General features: G+C 53.7%; 1 protein-coding gene across 9 annotated transcripts in view; it reads right to left on the bottom strand.

The window, feature by feature from the left end:
* Window positions 1-7,877: 7,877 nt before the first annotated feature.
* The window catches only part of TRPV5 (transient receptor potential cation channel subfamily V member 5), a 28,868-nt gene continuing 13,855 nt past the window's right edge, over window positions 7,878-22,890 (bottom strand). For all 9 annotated transcript variants that reach the window (XM_025045930.1, XM_025045934.1, XM_025045928.1 and 6 more), the window contains 7 exons: window positions 19,340-19,426; window positions 19,168-19,244; window positions 18,710-18,875; window positions 18,456-18,522; window positions 15,864-16,132; window positions 12,792-12,898; window positions 7,878-12,054 (listed from right to left, as the gene is read on the bottom strand). In XM_025045930.1, coding sequence (XP_024901698.1) covers window positions 11,754-12,054; window positions 12,792-12,898; window positions 15,864-16,132; window positions 18,456-18,522; window positions 18,710-18,875; window positions 19,168-19,244; window positions 19,340-19,426 — 1,074 coding nt within the window. In that variant the 3' untranslated portion in view covers window positions 7,878-11,753. The remainder of the gene's footprint in view (window positions 12,055-12,791; window positions 12,899-15,863; window positions 16,133-18,455; window positions 18,523-18,709; window positions 18,876-19,167; window positions 19,245-19,339; window positions 19,427-22,890) is intronic.

Genomic DNA, 22,890 nt, shown 5'->3' with positions numbered 1-22,890 from the left:
CTCCTTAGCTCCGTTGTCACAGGCAGCACTGGCGAGGCAGGCCGAGGGGCCATGGTGGCAGAGCTGGCACCGGGCAGCGAGGGTGAAGCCACCAATCACTCAGTTTGGAGTTTGTTCCAGTCACTGGGTTCACAAGCCCCGTGCGTCAGCTCGTAAAGCCAGCTCAGGAGCGGGTGACAGATCAGCAGGGAGTGCACGTGCGCATGTCACCGCACTGCCCGGGGCTCGGGCAGCATGCTGTTCTGCTGATGTCAGGCTGACAGCCCCAGGAGCGGGGCTCCAGTGCCGGATCTGGGGCCACCTGGATGGGACCGGCTCTGGAAACCTCCGCGGTCCTTTCCAGCTCCAACCTGTGACCCCAGAGGACTGTGAGTCACCTGTGGTTCTACGTTCCCTGTGGCTCGCAGGTCAAGTGTCTGAAATGCTGCAGAATCGTCCTATACTTTTCCCCCAAATGTGACCTTAGTCCATTTCCTCACCCCAGGTGCTGGTCGTAGCTCCACCCCTTAGCCCTCATTTCTGACACCTGTCTGTCCTCATCCTTGAGCTGCCCAAGCGCTCATACCGGGGGGACTTCGGACGGTCCAGCCTCACTTAAAAAGATCTGGGGGACACCCAGAAGAAGACGGGCTGAGGAGCTGAGCTGGCGGTGGGAGTGGGGAATGGGGCAGGGGCTGAGCGGGGCGGGGGCTGGCGGGGAGAGCAGGCGAACGGCACCGTGCGGCCTGTGGCCCCTTCTCACAGACGCGCGTGCACGTTGTTTAACGTGTTCACACACAGTGCACTTCGTGTGAGATGAATCGGTGTCATGGCCATGTCTCAGAACAGGGTTGCATGCGTGCTCGTGAGTCGGTGTTCTGGCATCGTCCTAAGTGTCGGTAGAGTTTTTAATTCATGGGCCTTGGTTCTTCTGGACCCTTACCCTTTAGTAGAATGTGCCCAAGGGCGTAGTTGGGCATACGGGTGTAGGGCGTGTGGGATGGAGGCCATGAGCAAGCACCCTCCCCAGTCAGCCACGTGTCCCCGCCTCTCCCGCCCCACCTCTGCAGGGAAGATGTCTCCGTCTATCTGCAGTCCCCACTCACCTGCTCAGTGACTCTGAGCATCTCGTTTCCAATATTCCCTACCAAGGAGGTGACAGGGAAGTGGCTGAGTGCCAGAGGGAGCCCCACCGAGCTCCGACCTGACCCTAACTCTACCTGGGGGTCTCCGCAGGCTGCGGTCACGGTGCACGGCCCCAGTGTGGCCCCTCTGGAGACAGGGCAGTGCGCAGGAGGGTGTCGAAGGCCACGGCCATGCCTCCCGAGCCTGTTCCCTTCCTCCCTCTTTCTCTCTCTCCCTCCCAGGCCCCAAAGCCTTCTGCTTTCCAAGGCTGGGCCCCTCTGCTCTGCCGCCTCCCCCAGACTCTGTCACCCGACCTTACCTCATCCCAAACTCCTTTATTTCAGGTACCGAGGAAGAAGACATCCAGGAATTAAGCCCCTGAAATCTGCACAGACCCTGAAGAACTCTCCAAATATGGTGAATGAAACACGAGGCTGGCTTCTGGAAGAGGCAAAACAGAGGGGGCCATAGTATGTGATCGGGAAGTCTGCATTCCAGCCCCAGTCTGACCAGAAATCACTGTGACCTTGGCCAAGTCACTTACCTTTAGTTTCCCGGTCTGCAAAACTCACGACTCAAGTTTCCCTGTTCCTTTCGACATGCCCCACTCCCCCAGGGAGCCCCCCTCAACTTCCGCCTGCAGAAGGGCTGGCGATCAGAAGCACCTCATATCAGAAGGGGCTCTGATCTCCCAGGTGACATCTGTCTTTCTTTGTCTCTGCATGACAGGGGCAGATGTCCACCCAAGCAGAGGAGAGAGAAGAGGTAGGCAGGCAAACCAGGGGTGCATGGCTTCTGGCCATTCTCTAGCCTTACAAACAGCAGGACCCTGTGGCCTGTCATTCTGGGTGAGGGGAAAAACCTCCACCATGGGGATTCCCCAGAGACAGGGCTGGGGACCAGGCGTGTGGTCCTTCAGACAGGCAGGGAGGGCTGGCTCTCCGCTCCGCTCCATTCCACCCTGGGCAGTGGGACACTGGGCTCAGAGCATGCGAAGCCACTAAGCCTAGAGTCAACAGATTGCTTTGTGGCTCAGGAGACAGGATCCCTATTAAAACGCCAAACCCAAAGCCAAACCATTTCCAAACTATGTTCAACCTGGAAACCGCAGCTTTCTCCAGCAGCGGCTCTGCAGTGGTGCGTTTCATCAGCGTCTCCGCCCCTCCCCCCGCCCCGCCCCCGCCCAGTTTGTCCGCACTTCTTATTCTTTTTCTGTCCCCATCCAACAAACTCGGTGACAGGACCACAAGGGGGTCCGAAGAAGTCTTTCGAATTCTATTTATTTAGCACAAGCGCTCACCCAGACACCCCGCCACCTCTGTCATAAAAACCAAGCAAAATGCCAGACTCGCTCTAGACGTCGGGGCAATTGTTGACTGCAGGCAGCTCACGCCGTGGGGGTGGGGGGAGCAGGGGAGCAGGCAGCCGTGCTTCCTCCTCATGGCAGGGTCCGGGAGGCAGGGGACGGCAGGAAGGAGCAGGGCAGAGGAGGAGAAGATGCTGGGGCCGGAGAGGCAGACCTGGGGGAGTGGGCCTGCTGGCCCCACAGCCAGGCTTGTAGCTTCGCCCTTGGACGAGCAGCCTCGGGGAGGGGGTGGGCCGCCCCAGGACTGCAAGACAGCACAAGGCTGGGGCACAAGGGCCGGGCAGATTCTGTGACAGATACCTAAGCAGGGTGTGGTGGGAGCCAAGAGGAGGGTGGAGAGCCAGGAGCCAGGGGACCAGAAGGTGGTGTCCCAGCTGGGTACAGGGAGGGACTGAAGCCAAACAGTACATCCTCCAGGTGGCTATTGGGCAATTCTGGACCTACCTGGCAACAAGAGCAGGAGGTCCCTGGTCAGCCACCTCAATGACAAGTACCAGGACAGAAAGGACTAGAGACTATTCTGTACCTCCCCCCACCTCCCCTGGCCCACTGCACCAGCACCCGTCACGCCCTCCGTGTGTGGGGCCCTGTGCCGGTGGGAGTGGAAAGTCGGGTGCATTTCAGCGCATCCGCACGGGCCACGCGCAGGGGCCCTCCATAGCGCACTCGATAGTGCACGCTGTGATCTCCTGATAGGGATCTGCTCACTGGCCAGGAGGAATCAGCACGTCACCCACATGCTATGTCCTGGGGCCAGTTCTCAGGCCCCGGGCTCATCTTGCTGCCTCCTCCTCCTCCTCCCAGCCTTGCTGCAGTTCCCCACAACGAAAGCTGACTTAGATGTGTCCCCAAGCTGCAGAGAAGACCAGGAACCATTACGCAGTCAGGGCTGTGCACAGTCCAGGGTGGGGAGGGAGAAGCCAGAGCACAGGGCTGCCTGCTGCCCGCTGCCGTCTGCACCGAAGGCGCCGGTGTGCGATTCTGTGGCTGAGGTGGTGTGCCCGTCAAGGGTGGCTGACGGACGTACTCACCCGTGCACTGTCCGAGGTATGCGAGCACCGTGAGCTAGCATCGTGCCAAGCTGTCTACGAGTTGTACCGTCTGTGTCAGCCCTTGCTGCAGACTTGATGTGGAGGGCAGCGCCCCAGCTGCCCGGGTCAGGATGTGTCAATCTGTCCACATAGGCAGGTGCAGGAGCTATGGTGGGGACAGGTCTCTCCAGGAGCCCAGAAGCCCTGGGTGATCGTCTGGCTCCGCACTAATGAGATCCGTGACTTTGGACACACAATCTCTCCGAGAATCAGCTTCCTTGCCTTTAAACGGAGGACAGTCATCCTGCCCTATGCACTCCACAGGCTCGTTGTCAGGATTAAAGATAAGGGACATGAAAAGACTTTACATGCGAACAGCGTCATGTGCATGCAAGTCATTTGCTTTATTATCTTTGCTTGGGTGGGAATATTTGAAATCGACCATGTCCTGGAAGTAACTTTTCGGTAGAGGTATTGTCTTGGGGGCCCTGCATCTCGTACTGGCAGGAGCATAGGCCTTGAGGCCAGATCAGTTTGGGTTCAAAGTCAAACAGCTAATTAGCAGTGAGAGATCCTGGGCAAATTAGTCTACCTCTCTGAGCCTCAGCGTCCTGTCTGCAAAACGAACAGTCAGGTGGGTCACCTGACCTCACGCCAGGCCCCGCCCTCTCTGGGCCTTAGGTGCCAGTCTGGAAAAGGAGAATGACAACAGCTAACGAGCAGAGCAGGCCGGCGCTGAGAATTAGATGCAACCGGAGTGGGAGGTGCCTGGCCCCCGGCAGGTGCACAGGATTAGCCTCTGCTTTATTCTCTCCGTCTTCTCTTCTGCCGCTGTTCTGGGGTCCTGAAGCCCTTTCAGTGGCCAGCGTCCCCTTCCGTGGGCAAATCCCCCCCTACGGGATCAGAGCAGATCCGACCTCAGACTGTTACCGCCTGCACAAGGTGGGTGTCCGTACCATTCATCCCACGGCCTGCACCCCATTTCCCTCCCAAACGGAGCGTTGATCTCGGGCTCCCGTGCTCCCCGTTGAAGTGAGTGGGGAGGAAACTGAGTCTGTGGCTTTTCCCCGTACCAGGCTCAGAAACCACGTCAGGCCCGGCCCGGTTCTGGAAGACGCCTCACAGCAAGTATCTGGTGTATCAACTCCAGCTCTTGCCTTGAAGCTCAGCTCAAGTGTCATGCTCTCTCTTTTCTGCCCCCTGCGGACCGGATGCCAGTCCCCTCTGTGCTCCGACCGCCTCTCTTGATTGACCCTCAAAGCATGGCGCTGCAGTAACACGTCCCTTTACCTGCCCGAGTCCTCCGTTTGCAGATCCTCGGAGGCAGAGGCTCGACCCCATCATGTTCTTCTCTCTCCCTACCCGAGAACCTGGCATGGCGTCTGTGTCGAATTGTGTTCTATGGAGAAGGGTCTGTGCCAAGGAAATGGCAAACTATTTAGTGGGTGTGTTCCCTTGCCTAGGCCCAAAGGCAAAAGTGGGTCAGTGTGCAAGAGAGAGGCCCAGAAGGTGACAGGGGAACAAGGGAAGGTGGCCAGGAAGGGCGTGTGTGTTGGGGTGGGGGGTCATGGGAGGTGCGTGTTTGTCAATCCCCAGCCCACACATGGAGACAATGGCTGCTGCCATCGAAAGATTAATTGGCCTGCAGAAGGTAGGAAGTGAGCAGCACCTGGGGTGAAGGGGAGGGTGTGGCGTGTGCGCAGAAAGGCACCTGTGGCTGCGGCCACTCCCTCCATCTCCCCCTCCTGGCTGGCCTGAGACCCAGGGTCAGGGAGTGATCACTGACCTAAGGCCCGGAGGGTGTGGGTCAGAGGCCACGGGGCCTGGGAGCTGTCTCTTTCTAGCTCACCAGGTTCTCACGCAGAGGGAGAGAGACGATAAAGAGGCAGACAGATTTCTCTGGGAAAAGACAGAGCGATTGGCAGCAGCCACCTCCAGACCCGGTTTATGAGGGGAGGGGAGGGGCCGGGTCTGAGAGTCCTGGGAAGAGAGACTCGCCATCCGTTCGGGGCTGGGTCAGAGGTCACCCTCACATAGCCACAAGCGTCGATCTCTCTGTCTCTCTCCCTCACCTTCTTATCTCTGACTTGGAAGGCAGTGTCTGGCTTCCAAGAGCGATTGGCAGCAGCCACCTCCAGACCCGGTTTATGAGGGGAGGGGAGGGGCCGGGTCTGAGAGTCCTGGGAAGAGAGACTCGCCATCCGTTCGGGGCTGGGTCAGAGGTCACCCTCACATAGCCACAAGCGTCGATCTCTCTGTCTCTCTCCTTCACCTTCTTATCTCTGACTTGGAAGGCAGTGTCTGGCTGGAGAGGGATGAGGAAAAGCAGAGCGAGCAAGAGCACGAGAGGTGAACGAGGGAGAGGCGTAGACGCGCGATCACGGCTCTCCCCACCAGTGAGCTGTCAGCGATCCCGCGGATGCCACTACGCTCTTCATAACCATGTCAGGCGGACGCGTCGGGAACCGACAGCGAACACCACAGCAGAGCGGAGCGCTCAAGCCGGATTTGCACCCGCACGCCTCCTCCCTAAGGCGCCCTGGCGGTCCAGTGGGGATGCTCAAGGGACCGAGAAAGCTGGCAGAGGCGAGCTGAGTGGCCCTCGGCTTAGCCCAGAGCCCAAGACAGCCACTGGCCCGTGGAGTCCGCGGTGGGGGGCAGGGGGCCGGCGATGGTGTTCTCTTAGGGGAATTTTATGGCAGCCCCGCACTTGACCAGGAAGGAGTTAGGCACATAACCAGGGAAGGAGCGAAAGCATTGCGGGAAAAAGAGAGGTCCTTTAGGAACCGTCTGTGCACGTGTGCACACACACAAGCAGACGCCCCCTCACAGGGGGCCGGCACACGCACACTCAGTGCCTCCAGCTGCAGCCTGGCCTTGCACAAGCCCCTGCTCCCTCGGGCCCCAGGGCTATAACCGCCGCCTCTTCCATGCCAGGATAACAAAGAAGTGGCATAAGTGAAAGAAGCAGGTGTGTCCAGTCCTGCCCCAGGTGGCTGCCCCTGGCTGCCCCCGCCCCCCAGGGCACAGCGAGTGCGCCGCACTAGCCAGCCCACTCAGCGTCACGGTCAAAGTGTTCCCTTCTCTGCACATTTCTCATTTACCGCCCCCCCGCCCCCGCCCACCATTAGCTTTTAAGAAACAGGTGGGCCCGGTCTGGAGAAGGAGCTGACCCTGGCCCCACGCTGAGGTGTTTTCTCGGCTTTTCATCGTGTGAACTCAGGTGTGCACGGGCGCCTTGTAGATGCCCCGGGTTGCTCTCGCTCCAACTCCATTTTCCCGCCCCGCCCTTGCTGGGCCCGTCAGCCCTTTCTTCACCAGCCTCCCCTCTCCCTTCACCCCTCCCTCAGCCTCAGGAGCCAGGAGCTTCTCTGGCATTCCTTCAGTGAGGCTCAAGGGAGGGACACTGACCTCTGCCGTCCCTTCTCGACGCTGCCCGCAGAGCCATCATTCCTCAGGGGCCCCACGACCATTCTTACCAGAACCCAGAACCTGGCCAGCAGAATACCTTGCGAACAGTTGGGAGGAGACGTATCTTTAAAGCCCAGCGCCTGCTGTGAGAGCAACACCTGTCTCCTCTGTCATCTCCCTGCCTCTGGCCTGCGAGGCAGGCAGGAGCGAGAGTTTTCTGTGCTCTATATTCTGAAGTAAAAGTGGGGGGTGTGGGAAGACGGGGGTGGAGAATGGTAACTATTTGGGGGTACCCAAAGAATTCCTTAGGCCAAACAGCTGTTTTTCTTTACTCGCCATCTCTGTGTCGGGAGCCCCATCAATGAAGCTGGCAGCCGCCTGTCAGGCCCAGACATCTGCCAGTCATTTGAGCCCTTCGGCGCATGGCCCACTTACCCGACCTGCCATGTGGTGCGGCCGTGGCTGAGCTGGCCGCTTTTCCTTTCTCGGCCGGGCTCCCGAGGGCAGACACACAATCTTGTCGACTGCCTTAAACGCTGCTTTGAGAAGAAGCCACACGCCAGACAGTTTGGTCAGATCCGGCTCAGAGCTCTGACGATGGGCTTCTCTCTTCTTTTCTTCTTCCTTGTAATTTTCCCTATCTTCTCTGCTTCTTCCTCCTCTTTCCCCTTTTCTCTGTCTCTCTTTTTCTGTCTCCTTCTCACACACCCAGAGGTATATATACCACACGCATGTGTATGCACTGGGAAATTCTCAACGATCACATCCGTTTTGGTGTTTTTCCTAACGGAAGTGTTTCCACCCCTATAATCTGCTCATTTTTAATTATTACAACCCTACTCAAAGAAAGGTTTTTTTGTTTTTTGTTTTGTTTTGTTTTTTTACTACTTTGACAGGTGGGGGAAAAACGGAAGTATGGACACTGGGAGAACTTAGAATAAAAAAACAGGTCGATCCTTCATAGATTCAGTTAATGGATATTTATTACGCACTGCGTGGTACCAGGAATTGTGCCACGCACAGGGGACACGAGGCCGAATGAGGTGGACATCATGTTTGCTTCTGTGGAGTTTATAATCTACTAAAGAAGATGGACATTCAAACAAGTAAGTTCAATAAAGCACAGGATGTGCAATCAAAGGGAGATACAGGTGCCCTGGAAACAGAGCAGGTGTACTCTAACCTGGCCTGTGAGACAGGGACACCGCCCCCCACACAGACAGACGCACGACCAATGCAGGATCAGGTTGAGAACTGGAGGATCAATAGACGTTACAAAGATGGAAGCGGGGACGGGTGCAGAGAGGTAGAAAGGCACGGAAATTGTGAAGGCCGAGGAGGAGGAGACTGCAGCACCGTTCAGCACTAATAATAACTTAGCTCGGTGACACAGTGTGCCCCAGGGGAGGTTGCGAGAGTCGGCTCGTGGGAGGGCTTTTGGAAGACCACCGTTTGAGGCAAGAGTTGTGTCTGGCAAAGACCGTTTTGGCTGCAGGGTGAACTATGGCTTGGAGAACCAGGATGGCGAGCGGATAGAGCAGCTGGAGACCTCTTCCTGTGCTGCCGCCAGGACACAGTGCTGAGTTATAATAACACAGTTTCAGAGTTACAATAGGGCTGGGAGAGGCAGAGACCACGAGAGGTTTGTTTAATGTGATACTGGCATGGAACGTTCTTCAAAATACATTACGACAAAAAGCAGGAAAGGTTTTTCTAATATATTGTATATTCGCATATGTTCTTCAGAGGAATATATACATACATATGCTTAGATATGCATAGAGTATTTTTGGAAGGATATAAAACAAACTTTTGTACGTGAACGTCCCTGGGAAGAACACCGGAAGGGCCGGAGAGAGAGGTAGGAAAGCTTTCATTCCCCATGTATCTTGTGCGCTCTTTGAATTTTGTACCATGTGATGGATTATTAATCAAAATTAGTTATTTTTCAAAGGCGATGTTTTAGGCAATAGAATCCACAAGACTTGAAATTCGCTGGATAGGAGAGTCAAGACAGACGTGTAGATGATGCCTAGAATGCTGGCTTGGGCAACGTTGCCTATTAATTAGTTGGGGGCACCGGTGGAGGAGCGGGTTTGGTGAGGATGGAAAGCTGTTCCGTTTGGAACATGTTGAGTTTGAGGTGTCTGTAAAATATCCAGGAACGGCTGTTCGATAGATAGACATCCAAGCTGTTCATGCCTAGAGCTCAGGTGACAGATCTAAACTGCAGATATAGAGATGGGAATCAGAAACGTACATGCTAATACAATCTACAGAAGTTGATGGGACTACCCAGGTGATGAGGAAGACGGAGAGCCTGCAGACCAAAAATATTTAAGGGATTGGTAGAGGGGAAGCCGATAGACGTGCTGAGAGGCGGTGAGTGGTTGGCTATAACCCGAATACTACAGAGAGTTTAAGCAAGACCGGAGGGTCCAGTGTACTTAGCTACAGGTGGATAGATAACCTGGATGAGAGTGATGTCAGTAGCGAGGAGAGGTAAGGTCAGATCACAATGGACTGAGGACTCAGTGTGGGGTCAGTGGCGTCTTCTCCTAAGAAGTTTGGCCCTGAAGAGGGAGTAAAAAAGATAGGGCGACTGTAGCCGGAAGGAGAGGCGGAGGGCGTTTGCTTGAAGATTTGTTTGAAGATGGACAAGGACAGAGCATGGCTGTGTGATGACTGGGGGGGGGGGGGGACGGGGAAGATACACGCATGAGAAGAGCGGAGGAGACGGCGATGGACACGGACGACTGGGGAAGGACAGACACAGAGGAAACCGGATCTGCGACACAGACAGGAGCTCGGCTTTCCACAGGAGAGGAAGTGCCTCCGCGGAGGACGGGAACACGAGGAATGACGGTGACGGGCGCCGGTGCACCCACGGGTGCATGCGTGCGTGCGCATCCATGCGGTCCTCGCCGTGCCAGTGCCCTGTGCTCCGCACGAGAATCCGCACGGACCTGTCCGCGCTTCGCAGATCTCGCCTACCATCTCTTGGCTACTCTAGACTGCGGTCCTCTTAAAATTATCATGGCGTCTTGGTGAGGGTGATGATCAGGCTGAGACGGGAAGTGAGGGGCTGGAGGGAAGTGGGGGGGCTGCACGTGAGGCCCTGTAACGGGCGCCTTGGACACCGATTTCCCACTTTCCTTCCAGGAGAGGGGCGGCCCATCTTCTGTTATCGGCATCCATCCGATGACTCAGCACAGGGTCACAGGGTCACAGGGTCACAGGGTCACAGGGAAATGTGACTGGCAGGAGACATAGCCAGGAGCTAACTCCAAGCACAAGGATGATTAGCTGCTAATGAGCCACCTGAGGGACAAACCAGGGACTGACCCGTAAAAAAAAAAAATGGGACAGTCCCTTCAAGCACAGAAAGGCATAATTTACCACACATTCTTAAAGACACACAAGGATGCAAATGAGATGCAAACGCTTTAGACTCTGAGCCTCAAAAAGCAAGGATGAGACAACTCAGGAACAACAAAAACATCCACACGATTCAAACATGGGCAAAGGACTTGACTAGACATTTCCTTAAAAAAAAAAAAAAAAAGATTTTCAGATGGACAAGAAGCATGCAAAAAGCTGTTCCATGTCATTAGCCATTAGGAAACGCAAATCGAAACCACAGTAAGATTCCGCGGCGCACCCATCAGGATGGCTACTGATGGGGACGTAGAGAAATCAGAACCCTTGTATTTTGCTGGAGGAAAACAGTGTGGCGGCTCCTCAAAGAATGAAGCGTAGATTTTGCCATGAGATCCAGCAAGTCCACCTCTACTCCCAGAGGAGCTGAAAGCAGGGCCTTGGATAATTACACGCCAGTGCCCACAGCCATATTACTCCCAACGGCCAAAAGGTAGAAACAACCCAAATGTCCACTAATGGGTGAAAAGATAAACAAAATTTGTATCTGCATACAATTAAATTATTATTTGGCCTTGAAAGGGAATGAAATTCTGATACATGCTATGAAATGGATGAATCTTGAAAACATTATGCTGAGTAAAATATGTCAGCCACGACAGAACTAACACTGTAGGATTCCACTGTGATGAGGTGCTTAGAACCGTCCATTTTATAACAGAAAGTAGAGTATTGGTTACCAAGGGCTGTGTGGAAGGGAGCGTGGGGAGTTAATGTTTAGTGGGTACAACAGTGTCACCTTCGGATGACGAAAAAGTTCCGTAGGTGAATGCCGCTGAATACAACAATGTGAATGTAATTAATGCCACTGAACTGTAGACCTAAATGGGGTTAAAATGGTAAATTTTATGTTCCATGTATCTTACCACAGTAATTTTTTTTAATAAAGCAAGGATAAAGAACCTTTCCTCTCGCGGGGTTTGGTTGCTAGATGGGGAGACAGTCCTGCCAGGGTGTATGAGGAAGAGAAGGGCCAGCACCTCAGTGCCTGGCCTGGCTCTCCCACATCCGGCCTGTGGGCGCAGGCCGGCTACACAGCGGACTACTTCCTAGTGCCTGCAGGGGGCAGAAGGAGGCATGGTCCAGACAGTAGTCTGGCAGCCCTATCTCATGTCTTTGACAGCCAAGTCCAACTTTGCTGGACAGGATACCTTCTTTTCCTAGGATGTGGGACTTCCAAGAACCCAGAAGGTGTGTGGGACGATGGATGCCCACGGCCCGCCTCCAGAAATGCTCAGGTGAAGGATGAGGCCTGGTCCTGAAGAATTGTTCTGTCCACCCTCCCGTGGCTAACGGGCATGGACCTTAGCTACCTGCACAGGAGAGTGTCCCTCTCTCTGCCCCCAGCCCCCGCCCCCCCGCCAGGCCGCCTGGAGTTGCATCCAGAGTAACAGGGGTCCCGATCAAAGGTAGACGTTTTCCTCTCCGTCCCCCTCACCAAGGTCCAGTCCAAGATTCAAGTGTCCCATAAGTGTGTTGCGGCGAAGGACCTCCCAGCCGCGGTGGCTGCTGCTGCTGCGGGATGTGGTCCGGGACAGAGAGGGGGTCGGGGAGCCCAGGGAGGCTCTGGCTGCAGCCCCACTTTCAAACACAGAGGGCCGCTTCTCAGAAAGGTGCTCTGGTCCATCCTCCTTGTCTGAGGACTTGAACGCTTCCACGTAGCGAAGCACTCTCAAGGGATTTTGATCCTGGTGGCTCTCGATTCTGAGGACAGAAGTGGGGAAAGGACTCAGTCGAGCTGGGGAGAGATGGGGGGACTCGGGGGCATGGGGGCACGTGGAGGAGACTGGGCCAGGAGGAAAAGGGGAGGAAGGGAGCAGAGGCGAAGTGAGAAGGGCATCGCGGATCGAGGGAAGGGAAGGGAAGGGCCGTGGAGAGGAGCGTGAACCGGGGTGGAGGCCGGCGAGGCCTCGCGGTCAGGATTTGGAGACTAGTGCGGCGTGTGTGTGGGTACGGTGCTGGGGGAATGTGGGTGAATGAGAAAGAGGAAACAGAGCCAATGAAGAAATAGATACAGCACAAAGATGAGGAGATGCAATTCAGGAAATAAATAAGACAAGAGACGCAGGCGACGAGCTCAGGGTAGAGGATGAAGGAGGTCAGCGTCGAGGCAAGAATATACTAGAAATGAGGGTCAGGTGGGAAGAAGGCTGGAGCAAGGTGGAGGACCATGCCCGCATCCGGCATGAACACACGTATGTAGCCTTTCCGTGTCACTGCCCTGAGGCGCACCCAGCCCGGCCTCCGCTACCGCCATGCTTTTCACCCCGACTCCGCTCCAGCCCCTGCTCCAGACTGGGCGACACAGTCTCACTTTATACAGTCATGACGTCTCCCTTGGGATCTCGAAAATGGAGAGGAGGGCGATAAATGCGGAACCGGTCACCCTTGCCCCCATGGCGTCACACGTTTTCAGTTCACGCGTGTACGCTGCCACTCACCGCAGGAACCAGCGGTCCCCCAGCCCGTACTTGCGCCCACAGATCCCAGAGCGAGGCCACAGGAAGCGAGGCATCTTCCTCTCCAGCATCACCGTGGTGGCCACGACCTGGAAGCAGCAGGGAGGCAGAGGAAGAACTCAGAAAGAACGATGGGGTTCAGAGAGTGCTGGAGGCCACCGACAGAGAGGACCCTGAGGCATCGGTGGGACGAGGACACCGGAGGTCAGTGGAGGTGACAGGCATTCACCCACCCCTTGGCCTGTGCTACCTGCTTTACTCATCATTAGTCATAAAAGGAGAGAGAATCCTTTACGAGTGTTATGAATAAAACAGCGACTCCTAAATTACTATTCGGATTCATGGAAAATGAGTCATTCCAGACTAACCTCATTTGCTTTTTCATAGAAAAGCCATAGACCAACTATCTTGATTTAAATAAAATGATTAAATAGCATCTCAGTGACCTGGCAGATGAAGTAGTGCTGTTGGTATTCAGGGAATGTATAGCGAATTAAATGCCCACCCCCTAGGAGGAAAAGAGTGCCTTAATGACGCAGACTTGCTGGGGAAAGTTTTAGTGGCAGGTCACATGTCCTGTACTTCGCCCAGCCTTCATTAATTACTTAGATGAAGCACAGAAGAAACACTTATCAAATAGGCCCGTGACACAAAACTGGGAGGGATATGTCATTTGCAAGGTGACAGAAGCAATAGAAAAAAATGACCTCAGCAGACTGGAATGCTGGTCAAAAACCAATAACATAAAAGGTAAGGAAACTAAATGCAAGTTTCTCCATTTGTGTTTAAGGCTCACGTATCTGTATAAGCACAGAGAAGCGGTAAAGGAGCCCAGCTGAGCAAGCTGTGCAGCAAGGGTGGGAGACGTGAGGGTTCCGGTTGGTCGTAAGCTTCATAGGGGCCAACTGCATCCTTTCTAAAAGACGTAGCTCGATTTTAGGTGCAATTTACAGCATAGTGTCCAAAGCGAGGAAAGACACGGCCGCTCTTCATGACCTGCCTGCCTCCCTCCAATCGTGTCAGGACCGCTCTAGTTTCAAAAGGACCACGATCGGTTAGGTCACAAAGAGAATGGCGCCATCGGGATGGATGGGGCCCAGGAAGCTTCACTCATTGAAGGAACGACGAATCTTTCAAAAGTCCACCCCCCACTCTGTATTCTTCCCTGTCTTTTTAGACAGTCCACACCTCGCGACCTTCTGTCTATTTCTTAGCTGGACCAAGCTCCCTCCAACCCTAGGACTTGAGATCGCTCTCTGCCCTTTCCCTGGATAGCCCTTCTGCTTCTTTATCTTGCGAAGGACGTTTATTATTTCTCCTGGCGCCATCTTTCAGACCCCCACCTTCTCTGGTGACAACGCCCATCTTTCATTTAGGCAATCTCTGTCACCGCTCTCAGTCCGTCAGAGTGGACTGGACTGCACACAGTTCTGGCTAATTAGTATGTTCTCCCCCAAATTCTACCACCACCACCATCTAGTCCTTGGCCTTAACCTTCAGTTGAAGGATCCTATGACTCACACTCATTGTAATGGGTTTCGCTGGGGGAAAGATGTTCTTTTCAAGGCTACGTACTTCATAGCGTTAGGAGGCACGCAGAATCCAAAATGAACGGGGGCCTTGGAATGGTGCTCTGTGGTACACCTGCTCTTTCCTTTGGGAGTTTAGAGCCTCTCTGAGCTATCTCCCCAGCATGATGGGAGAGACCCCCTTAGAAGAGTCTGGACGAAAGAGAGTTGAACAGAAGAATGAACGTAACGTGTGAAGTGAAGATCTGGGCTCTGGCCAGATCTGCCTAAAACTGGTTTAATTCCTTCATCTTTTCATTTATGCGGACCAACACATCCTCTTCCTGTCTTGTTTCTTTTCATTTATGCGGACCAACACATCCTCTTCCTGCTGTCTTGTTTGTTTTTTGTTGTTGTTGTTGTTGTTTTGTTTTGTTTTTTAAGTGTACTCGAGTTTGGTTTTCTAGCCCTGTAGCCAACAGTCCTGACCGATAGAAACTCTAACCTCCATCCCTCTCCATCATTCTTCATTGGCTACCCCATGTTTCCATCTTGAACGTCACTCTATCAGAAAAGTGTTTCCTAACTTTCCAGTCAGACTCTGCGGTTGCGTCCTGTCCTCAGCGTGTTCTACTTCACTACGACACTTTTACTGCAATTGTGCAGCTTTCCGGGAAGTCATTTGTTTTATGTCTGTCTTCCCCACCACACCGTGAGCTCCAAACTGTGGGCACAGATGTGCATCGGCGTGTCCATGCTTAATTTGTATCCCCAGCTCTTGGACGTTTCTCACACACGGCAGGCTCTAAATAATTGTTAAATGTATGAAGAGTCGGGGAGGATAAATAATGGCTGTATTCAAATATTTGACTGGTGCTCATATGGAAGAGTGTGTCCTGCCGTATCCAAGAAGAAAAGACGAGGGCCAAAGAATGGATTACAGAAAGTTAGGTTTGAGCTCATTGTCACATGGACTTTTCCAATTAAAAAAAAAAGTCTGAAATGTTTTGTAAGCTCTCCTCCCACCCACTGCCCAAATCCACATGATAATAAGGTCCTGATCGGCATTTAAAAAAACACCGAATGACTCCTCTGACCAGTAAATGATTATACACTGGGCAGAAAATCAACTAAAGGAGCACTAAACACACTTCCAACTCCAAAGCTGAATTTGCCTATGATAACATAGAGAAAAGATCACAGAGAAACAGGTAGTTATAGAAGGTAATGAAAGATAAGGTCCAAATTAAAAACCAGGATATATGAGAACGAGATGGTTTCTGGTTCCCACTGGACTCAGAAATGCCTCCTGGGTCTACTCTTCCCTTGTGATCAACACCTTCCGATCTTGGGTGGTCAACCTACCCCTATCCTCCCATTTTACCCCCCTTTGGTCCCCTCCACCTATCCCAATGTACCTCTGTTGAGGCGATGGTCCCACTGGGTTTTCCGTGACTCTCCTAAGAGTCGTCCGCCATGACACATCCCGTTTCGATTGTTCTCTCCATCCCCTCCACCTTAGTGAGATGAACACTGGCAAACTCACCTGGGCCCTCCAGAGCTCATCCCGCTCCTGGGCCACCCGCCAGTGAGTGTCGCCCATCATGGCAATGAACAGGTTGAGCATGAGCAGCGTGGCGATGATGGCGAAGGCCGCATAGGTGATGCAGTACATGAAGGGCAGGTCCACGTCGTAGTTGGCGGGCCCGTCGATGATGGTGAGGAACAGTTCGAAGGTGCTGAACAGTGCCGTGGGGTAGTCGTAGAATTCCCCCAGCTTCTCTGGGTCCTCCGTCTGGAAGACGATAAAGAACGCTGCTCCGCCAGGAAAAGGGTGACAGGAGGAAAGAGAGAGTCACCACGATGAGGTCGGGCCCGGGGGACAGTCATGCCCCCTCCCTCCATTCACGCCACCTCCCTCCATTCACGCCACTTCCCTCCATTCACGCACACTCACACGGCCGCAAGGGTGGACGTGCGAAGGCACACGCGTAAGCCACAGTTTACCTGTGGACACCCTGAGATGTCCCATGACAGGGTTCATCACTCTGGATAATGACAATACTCAACCACCTAGCAAAATATTAGAGGTATACAGTAGTCCCCTGCACCCCGATCAATGAGGGACTTGTTCCAAGACCCCCCGGACGCCTGAACCACCCACAGTACCGAACCCTACAGATGCTATGTTTTTCCTGTACACACATATCGACAATAAAGTTTAATTTATCAGTTGCGTACAGCAAGAGATTGAAAACAATAACGAATAATAAAATAGACCGATTTAAACAATGTGCTACAATAAAAGTTCCGTGAACGTGGTCTCTCTCCATATCTTATCCCATACTCACTTTCCACGTGCAGGAAGCCCCTTTACGGCTTCGCTTTGGAATCTCCGAAACGCCAGCATCACTACTCTTGGGCTTTGGGGCCATTTCTAAGTGAAATAAGGGTGCCTTGAACACTAGCCCTGCAGTACTGACATGGTCCATCCGATAACCGAGGTGGCTACTAAGTGACTAATAGCTGGGGAGAGTCCACGGCGTGAAGATGCCGTCCAGGGGGATGGCTCACGTCCCAGGAGGGACGCAGAGGGATAATTTCATCACGCTGCTCAGAACAGTGTGCGATTTAAAACTCACAAACGGCTTATTTCTGAAACTTCCCATTTAATATTTTCAGACTGTGGTTGGCTGTGAGTAACTGAAACCATGGGAAGCAAAGCTGTGGATAAGGGGGCGGGGCACTAGGTTTTATATTTTCAAAAACTAAATATTTAAAAGGCAAGTTGTTATTAGAATGCGTGGAATCTTCAGTAATTTTAAAGAACTGAGCACATGAAAAGCTTAAAAGAAAAGCACTTTTAAAGAAAATCTCCGTGGCCGTTAGATCACCATCCATCACTCTGAGATCCCCTGGCTGGATCGCCGTGTAGCCGGTGGATGGTCCTGGACCACCTGGAACCTCATTACAGCGCTAGCACCTTTACAAGGCTCTTCTCTGTGTGGGGAGCTGTAATGTAAGCGAGGTGATCCCCAGAGCAGAAATAGGGTCTAGGACGAAACACTGCTTTTTTACTTAAGAAAAAAAGAGATCGTTTAGGAGCTTCTGGGTCTAGTCAGCATTAGCTCGTTTTGCAGCCGTGTGCGTGCAGATGACGGAAAGGGTGTGTGAGGGACCCTCCGACCAGGCAGGCCCCACAATTTACCCTTTCACAGCTCAGCTCTTGGTGCAATTGTTTGGGTCGACTGTTTGTGGGGACCCCCATTAAACAGGGGACTTTTAGGACAGGAATAGTCCCTTTGTCCCGAGCCTTGGTCTTTCAGAGTTGGCGGGGGCAGGGAGGGGGGCGCATCTCCCAGCATCATCTAAGACGCCCCCTCAACTTGTGGCTGTTGGGTTGCAGACGCCGAAAACGAGCTTCGACTTGTGGTCTTTCTCTCTTCCCTCCTCTTTCCGCCGTTGCCAGGATTTTTCTTCTCCTCATTTGCCTCCCCTCTCCCTCCCTCCGGCTCTGTCTGCTGCTCCCCTGCTGTCCCCCACTGCGCCCCGGACCTTACGGGGTCCCTGCCCCCTCTTTGTCTCGTCTCTCGTCACACCTCTTCTGTCCCCTCTCTCACTCTTCAGACTCTCCGAATGTCGTCTTTTGTGCCACCTTTTTAGAATTCTTTCCTTTTCTCTCAGCTTTGACCACACAGAGGAGAAACAGCACATTGTGCGCTATCGAACGCTCTACGTTTCTTCTTCTGAAGTGTGAACGCGGAAGAGCTAAGGACTGCGCTGTCTCTGTTTGCCTACAATTTTCTGAGATCCACAACTGGCCAGTCTTCCTGTTTAATATCCCTTCTCTGTCCAAATCCCTTTTTTTTTTTAATCCCTCCTTTAAAGATCTCGTAGGGAGGTTAGTCAACATGAATATTATTGGCCCAGAAGTTCAGAACACATGGGTCTACCTTCTAGGCCACCCTGAGTGACCCTGATCTTGTGGATACGAGTGTGCTTTTTGACTCACCTTCCATCAGGAAAATAAAATAAAAAGCGAAAGGGAGCGTACGTGAGAACTGAGAGCGAGGGTGAGCGCGATCTTTCTGGAGAATTGGATCCCGTAATCTAGTGGGGGAGGGAGCAGTGCGCTTACCTGAGGCAAATCCCAGAATAACCACGGCCATCAGCCAGCAGAAACGCATTAGGTCTCCAAAAATCATCTGTGGGAGACAGAGAAGGGGACGGAGAACGGGGTCACCCTTTTTCCATCTATCTCTTAGCAGGAGGTCCCCAAACTTTCGCCAGATCCACACCGAGCATCTACTCTTTCCACTTCCACTCCCTCCCCGCTCCGAGTGGGAAGGTCCTATGGCTGAAGCCAGAGGGAACTTTGGGGAAGGAACTGACCTTCTGGATCATGATGCTGAAGGGGCCCAGCATCTGGAAGCCTCGGGCGAAGTACATGACGCTGCACCAGCCCAGCACCAGCGCGAGGGACATGGGCACCACCTCCCCGCTGGTGTCGGTGAGCCGCATCGCCATGGTCACCAGCACCAGGGAGGCGTAGGTGATGCTGGGGGGAGAGGGGGAAGCAGGGAATGAGGAGAGCTGGAAGCAGTCCGGGTCGCCTCCAGCACGCCCGTGACTTGGGTGGTACCCACACACGCAGGCCTAGTCTTGTCATACATCTAAAACGCACATACAGTCATGCATCTAAAACGCACATACAGTCATGCATCTAAAACGCACATACAGTCATGCAGCCAAGCCTCCTGGAGACAGGAAGCCCTGGCGGTGAGGGTCACCTGAGGTCTAGGCCCCAGAGAGACCTGGAATAATTCAGGCTCGAAGGAAGGGACACTCACATGATGACATGAAACGGTCCCCCGAGGACGGTCTGTCCAAAGTAGCGAGAGGCACCAACCCTGAAGATGTCCGGGATCTGGGAAGAGGCCAGTAAAACAGAAAACCCATGGAGACTGCAGCTCAGCCGGGGGACTCAGTAGATGGCCTCGCCCGGACCCCACCTGCACTCACCTCCAGGAGCAGCATGATCACAGCTCCGATGACGGTCACCAGCTCCCCTACCAGCCGGATTTTATCCTGCTCCATCACGTAGGCCTCCTGGGGGGTGGGGTTCAGGATAAGAAGTTCTTTCTGATGGCCTGAGCACCAAATCCTTTTGGGCAAGGGGGGCAAAGCAAGTGAGGTCTACCCAAGGTGAGGAAAAGCTCCCCGTGGCACTGCCCCCACCCCTCCATTGTACATGTCGTGTGGCTACCTCTGCGGCCCGGACATTTGTCTGTGTACCCAAGGCTTAGTATATGCTGCTTACGCTCTTAACTTGAGCCATCACCTAGCAAGTCACCTTTTATGCAATATGTCATGAGCAGTAATTTGTGATGTATGTACTGAGGGGCTGAGAGCTCATTTTAGAGCACCAAGTTAAGAAGGTCACAGCGACAGGAAGAGGTATCGGTAGCTTCGAATGGCTTCAGCTATGTGGAAAGTCCAGCTTTCCCGACTTCTCTCTGTTTCCCAGCAGGCGGAATAGACTTTAAACATAATGCAGGTTCCGGTATGTACTCAGATAGAACCTACCAGCTTTGGCAAAACCTCGAATCAATCATTAAACCTCCTTGAGCTTGAGGTTTCTCATCTGTCAAAAGGAAAGTCTGATGTTTATCTCTCAGGACCAATTGTGAAGATCAAAATAGATGAAGTATTTGGATGTTCTTCATAAACCCTAAAGCATTATAGATAGATATGTTGCGATTTTATTATGAGTTGGCAACAGGGAAAAGGGCAGACGAGGTGTTAGAGACACCGAACGGGCTTCAGTTCTGAGGAAGGGCCCACCTCACGCCGAGCAGTCGGTGTGGAAGGCACGGTTCTCAGGTCAAGATGGAGAGACCCTCCTCCTTCTGTGCCTGCTACTTCGCAGTGAAAGGCTCACCGCGTTACATGGATGTGCGGATCGAATCCCACAGTTACGGTTCTTAACGTTTTTGACATTATGAGCCCATTGGAGAATTTCATAAAAACTACGGACGCTCTTTTCCAGAAAACTGTGTTCATATATAAGTAACTCCCACATGAAATTGTACAAATAATTTCCACACATTCAAGTAAACCTTTAGGCTTTTGGCAACACCGCTCTCCAAGATCACACCTCTGAAAAGCACACCCAAGAGAGTCCCAGGGCCAGTGGGAAAGTTGATGATCTAAACTGGGGGGGATGGGATCCCTTGTTAGGCATAGGGAGTGCTGATCATCTTTACTCTTCTATAAACCGGACCCGCGAAGCATCCTCTGTGGGCTACTCCATCTGTGCATTTGCTGGTCCGGTGAGTGACACAGCTTTTGAAACAGAAAAAGATGCTGCAAGGCAGGAGGTGCCCTGCGGTATGAAGGAGGCGCCTACCTAGGGCCCCACGGCTGTGCAGGACGCACTGCTGGCTCCGAAGGAGCCAAGGGTACGGCCTTAGAGAGCAGGGCCAGACCGACCTGTGGACGGTGGAAGTGTTTGAGGTACATCACACGGGGCCGGGGAAGACCCACCACAGGGTTGGTGTCTGTGTGCCTGGTGAACAATCTGCCCTAACAACCTGCCGCTAGACTGCAGTGACTCTTCCGTTGTTTAAAGGATTGACGTTCTGCAAAGTTCTCCGATCTTCAGCTCTGTTGAGAAACTGGTACATTTTATCTCATCATAGAACCGGAAATTTCCCTTTTTGCCTTGCTTTCACGGAAGCTCAGAGCTCTTTTTTTATCCCCAGCTCTAGCCACTACTTGGATCCACCTCTCCCGAAATTCAGTTCGCGGGCCTCGTTCCGTTTCTTTATCTTAAGGTCCCTGTGGCATCTGTCCAGCTGTAAAACACACCGACTGTTTTTGAGAATCGGGTCATAAGTAGTAGGACGCCTGCCCCCACCTTTCCTCGGCTCGGCTGAGAAGCAAAGGAGCTGGCCGGGAGGGCCACAGGATCGGGGTGCCCCTACGGGACGGCGGTTCCCTCAGGAGATGAAAAGGTGAAACCACGACCAGTGGAGGATGCTGGGGACAGTTTCGGTCACCGCAACCGCCTTCCGGGGCCTCCCCTCATCAGCAGCCCTGTGCTTGACCAACGGATGCTCTTACAAGTAGGAGCTCCCCACACAAGGTTACCAGTGAGTGACAGGTGTCCAGAGACCCCAAGCTTTTGCGTCGGCTCCACCTGCGTTCTGACTGCCCTAAGGTAGCTTCTTCCGCCACTTCGTCCCCAAAGGTCCTCTCCCTTAAGCCAGGCAGCAGAGCGCCACCGTCTCCTCCCTCCACCAACTTGCTTTGGCTCATCCTCGCTCAATCCTCCCGACTCATCTAAGTGAACGGACGCTGACCAGACGCTGACCAGTGGGTCCGCGGGGCCGCTCTGCTGTGGCTCTCGCCTGGCCCGCTGCCACTGTCTGGGCGCTCCGGGTCTCACCAGTCATGTTAGAGGTCGCCGAGAGCATCTTTATCTACAACATACTACATGGTGGGTGCTCCATTCATAAGAAAGGAGGGAAGGAAGGAAAGGAGAGAGGGAGCAGGCGGGAACGTGCTGAGCGCGACCTGTGAGGCGCACGCAGAAGGGGCCAAAGGGGAATCAGGACGTGGGACTGGGGAAAAGGGTGACAGCTGATTAAGCTTTCCTGGGATTTCCCGATTCCTAGCTCAAAACCACCTGAGCAGGCCTGGCTAATAACGCCCTGAGAAAACATTCCACCCCACCCTGTGAAAAACAATTGTCTTCTAGCAATGACTGACTGCAAGTTTTCCCATCATCGCAGGGCTCGGAATGTCAGGAGCTGTCGACAGCCAAACCCCCCGCCGAGGCTGACTTCACGGAGAGTGGCCCCCTGAGACTGCTCCGGCTTATCGGCCGGCCGAGCCCACTGCCTGGAAGGAAACGCCCCGGAGGGGTGAGCAGAGCAGAACCTGCAGCCCGTGTGAGAGGGTGAGGAGCACAGGCTGCCCGGGAGGAAGCTGGGGACACCAGGAAAAGCTGTCGAACCCTCGTCCTAGAGCTGCTCTTCCTGCCCAAGGTCCCAGGCTCACCGAGGAAAGAACCCCCCTGGCCGGGAATGAAGACCGACTCTGACCCTCTGGACCGCGCGGGGGTTTCTAACCAGGCTGCACCCCAGAAACAACGAGGAAGTCTTTGTCAGAACATCCACGCCCAGGGAAACCGTGGGGACCCTCATTTGTTTGGAGCAGGGACCTCACATCTTTCTTTAGATGTAGGTGTTTCTGCTATGCACCCCAAGTTGGGAACCACTGGGCCAAAAAGAGAGGAAGACCTCCTGGTTCCCTAAGAGGAGCCCGTAGGAGGCGCCATAAGGGTTTGTTTCTCGTTCTAGTCTGCACTTTCTCAGGAAGATGAACCCCAAAAACCGCCGCTCCCCACAGAGGCATCCTCGCCATGTCAACGACTCACCCTGTACACGCAGGTCACCCCATGAAAACAGCACCTGCTGCCAGCTCTGGAGAACAGACGGCAGCTCTGGTAGCTGGGGTGGGAGGCATTTCCGTGTCTGACGCCCCTGCACCCCGGGGTCCCCCATCTC

Source organism: Pteropus alecto, unplaced genomic scaffold, assembly GCF_000325575.1.
Source record: "Pteropus alecto unplaced genomic scaffold, ASM32557v1 scaffold22, whole genome shotgun sequence".
NCBI classification, from domain to species: Eukaryota; Metazoa; Chordata; class Mammalia; order Chiroptera; family Pteropodidae; genus Pteropus; species Pteropus alecto.
The sequence above is the reverse complement of the archived record's forward strand: the minus strand, read 5'-3'. Positions and strand labels throughout refer to the sequence as shown.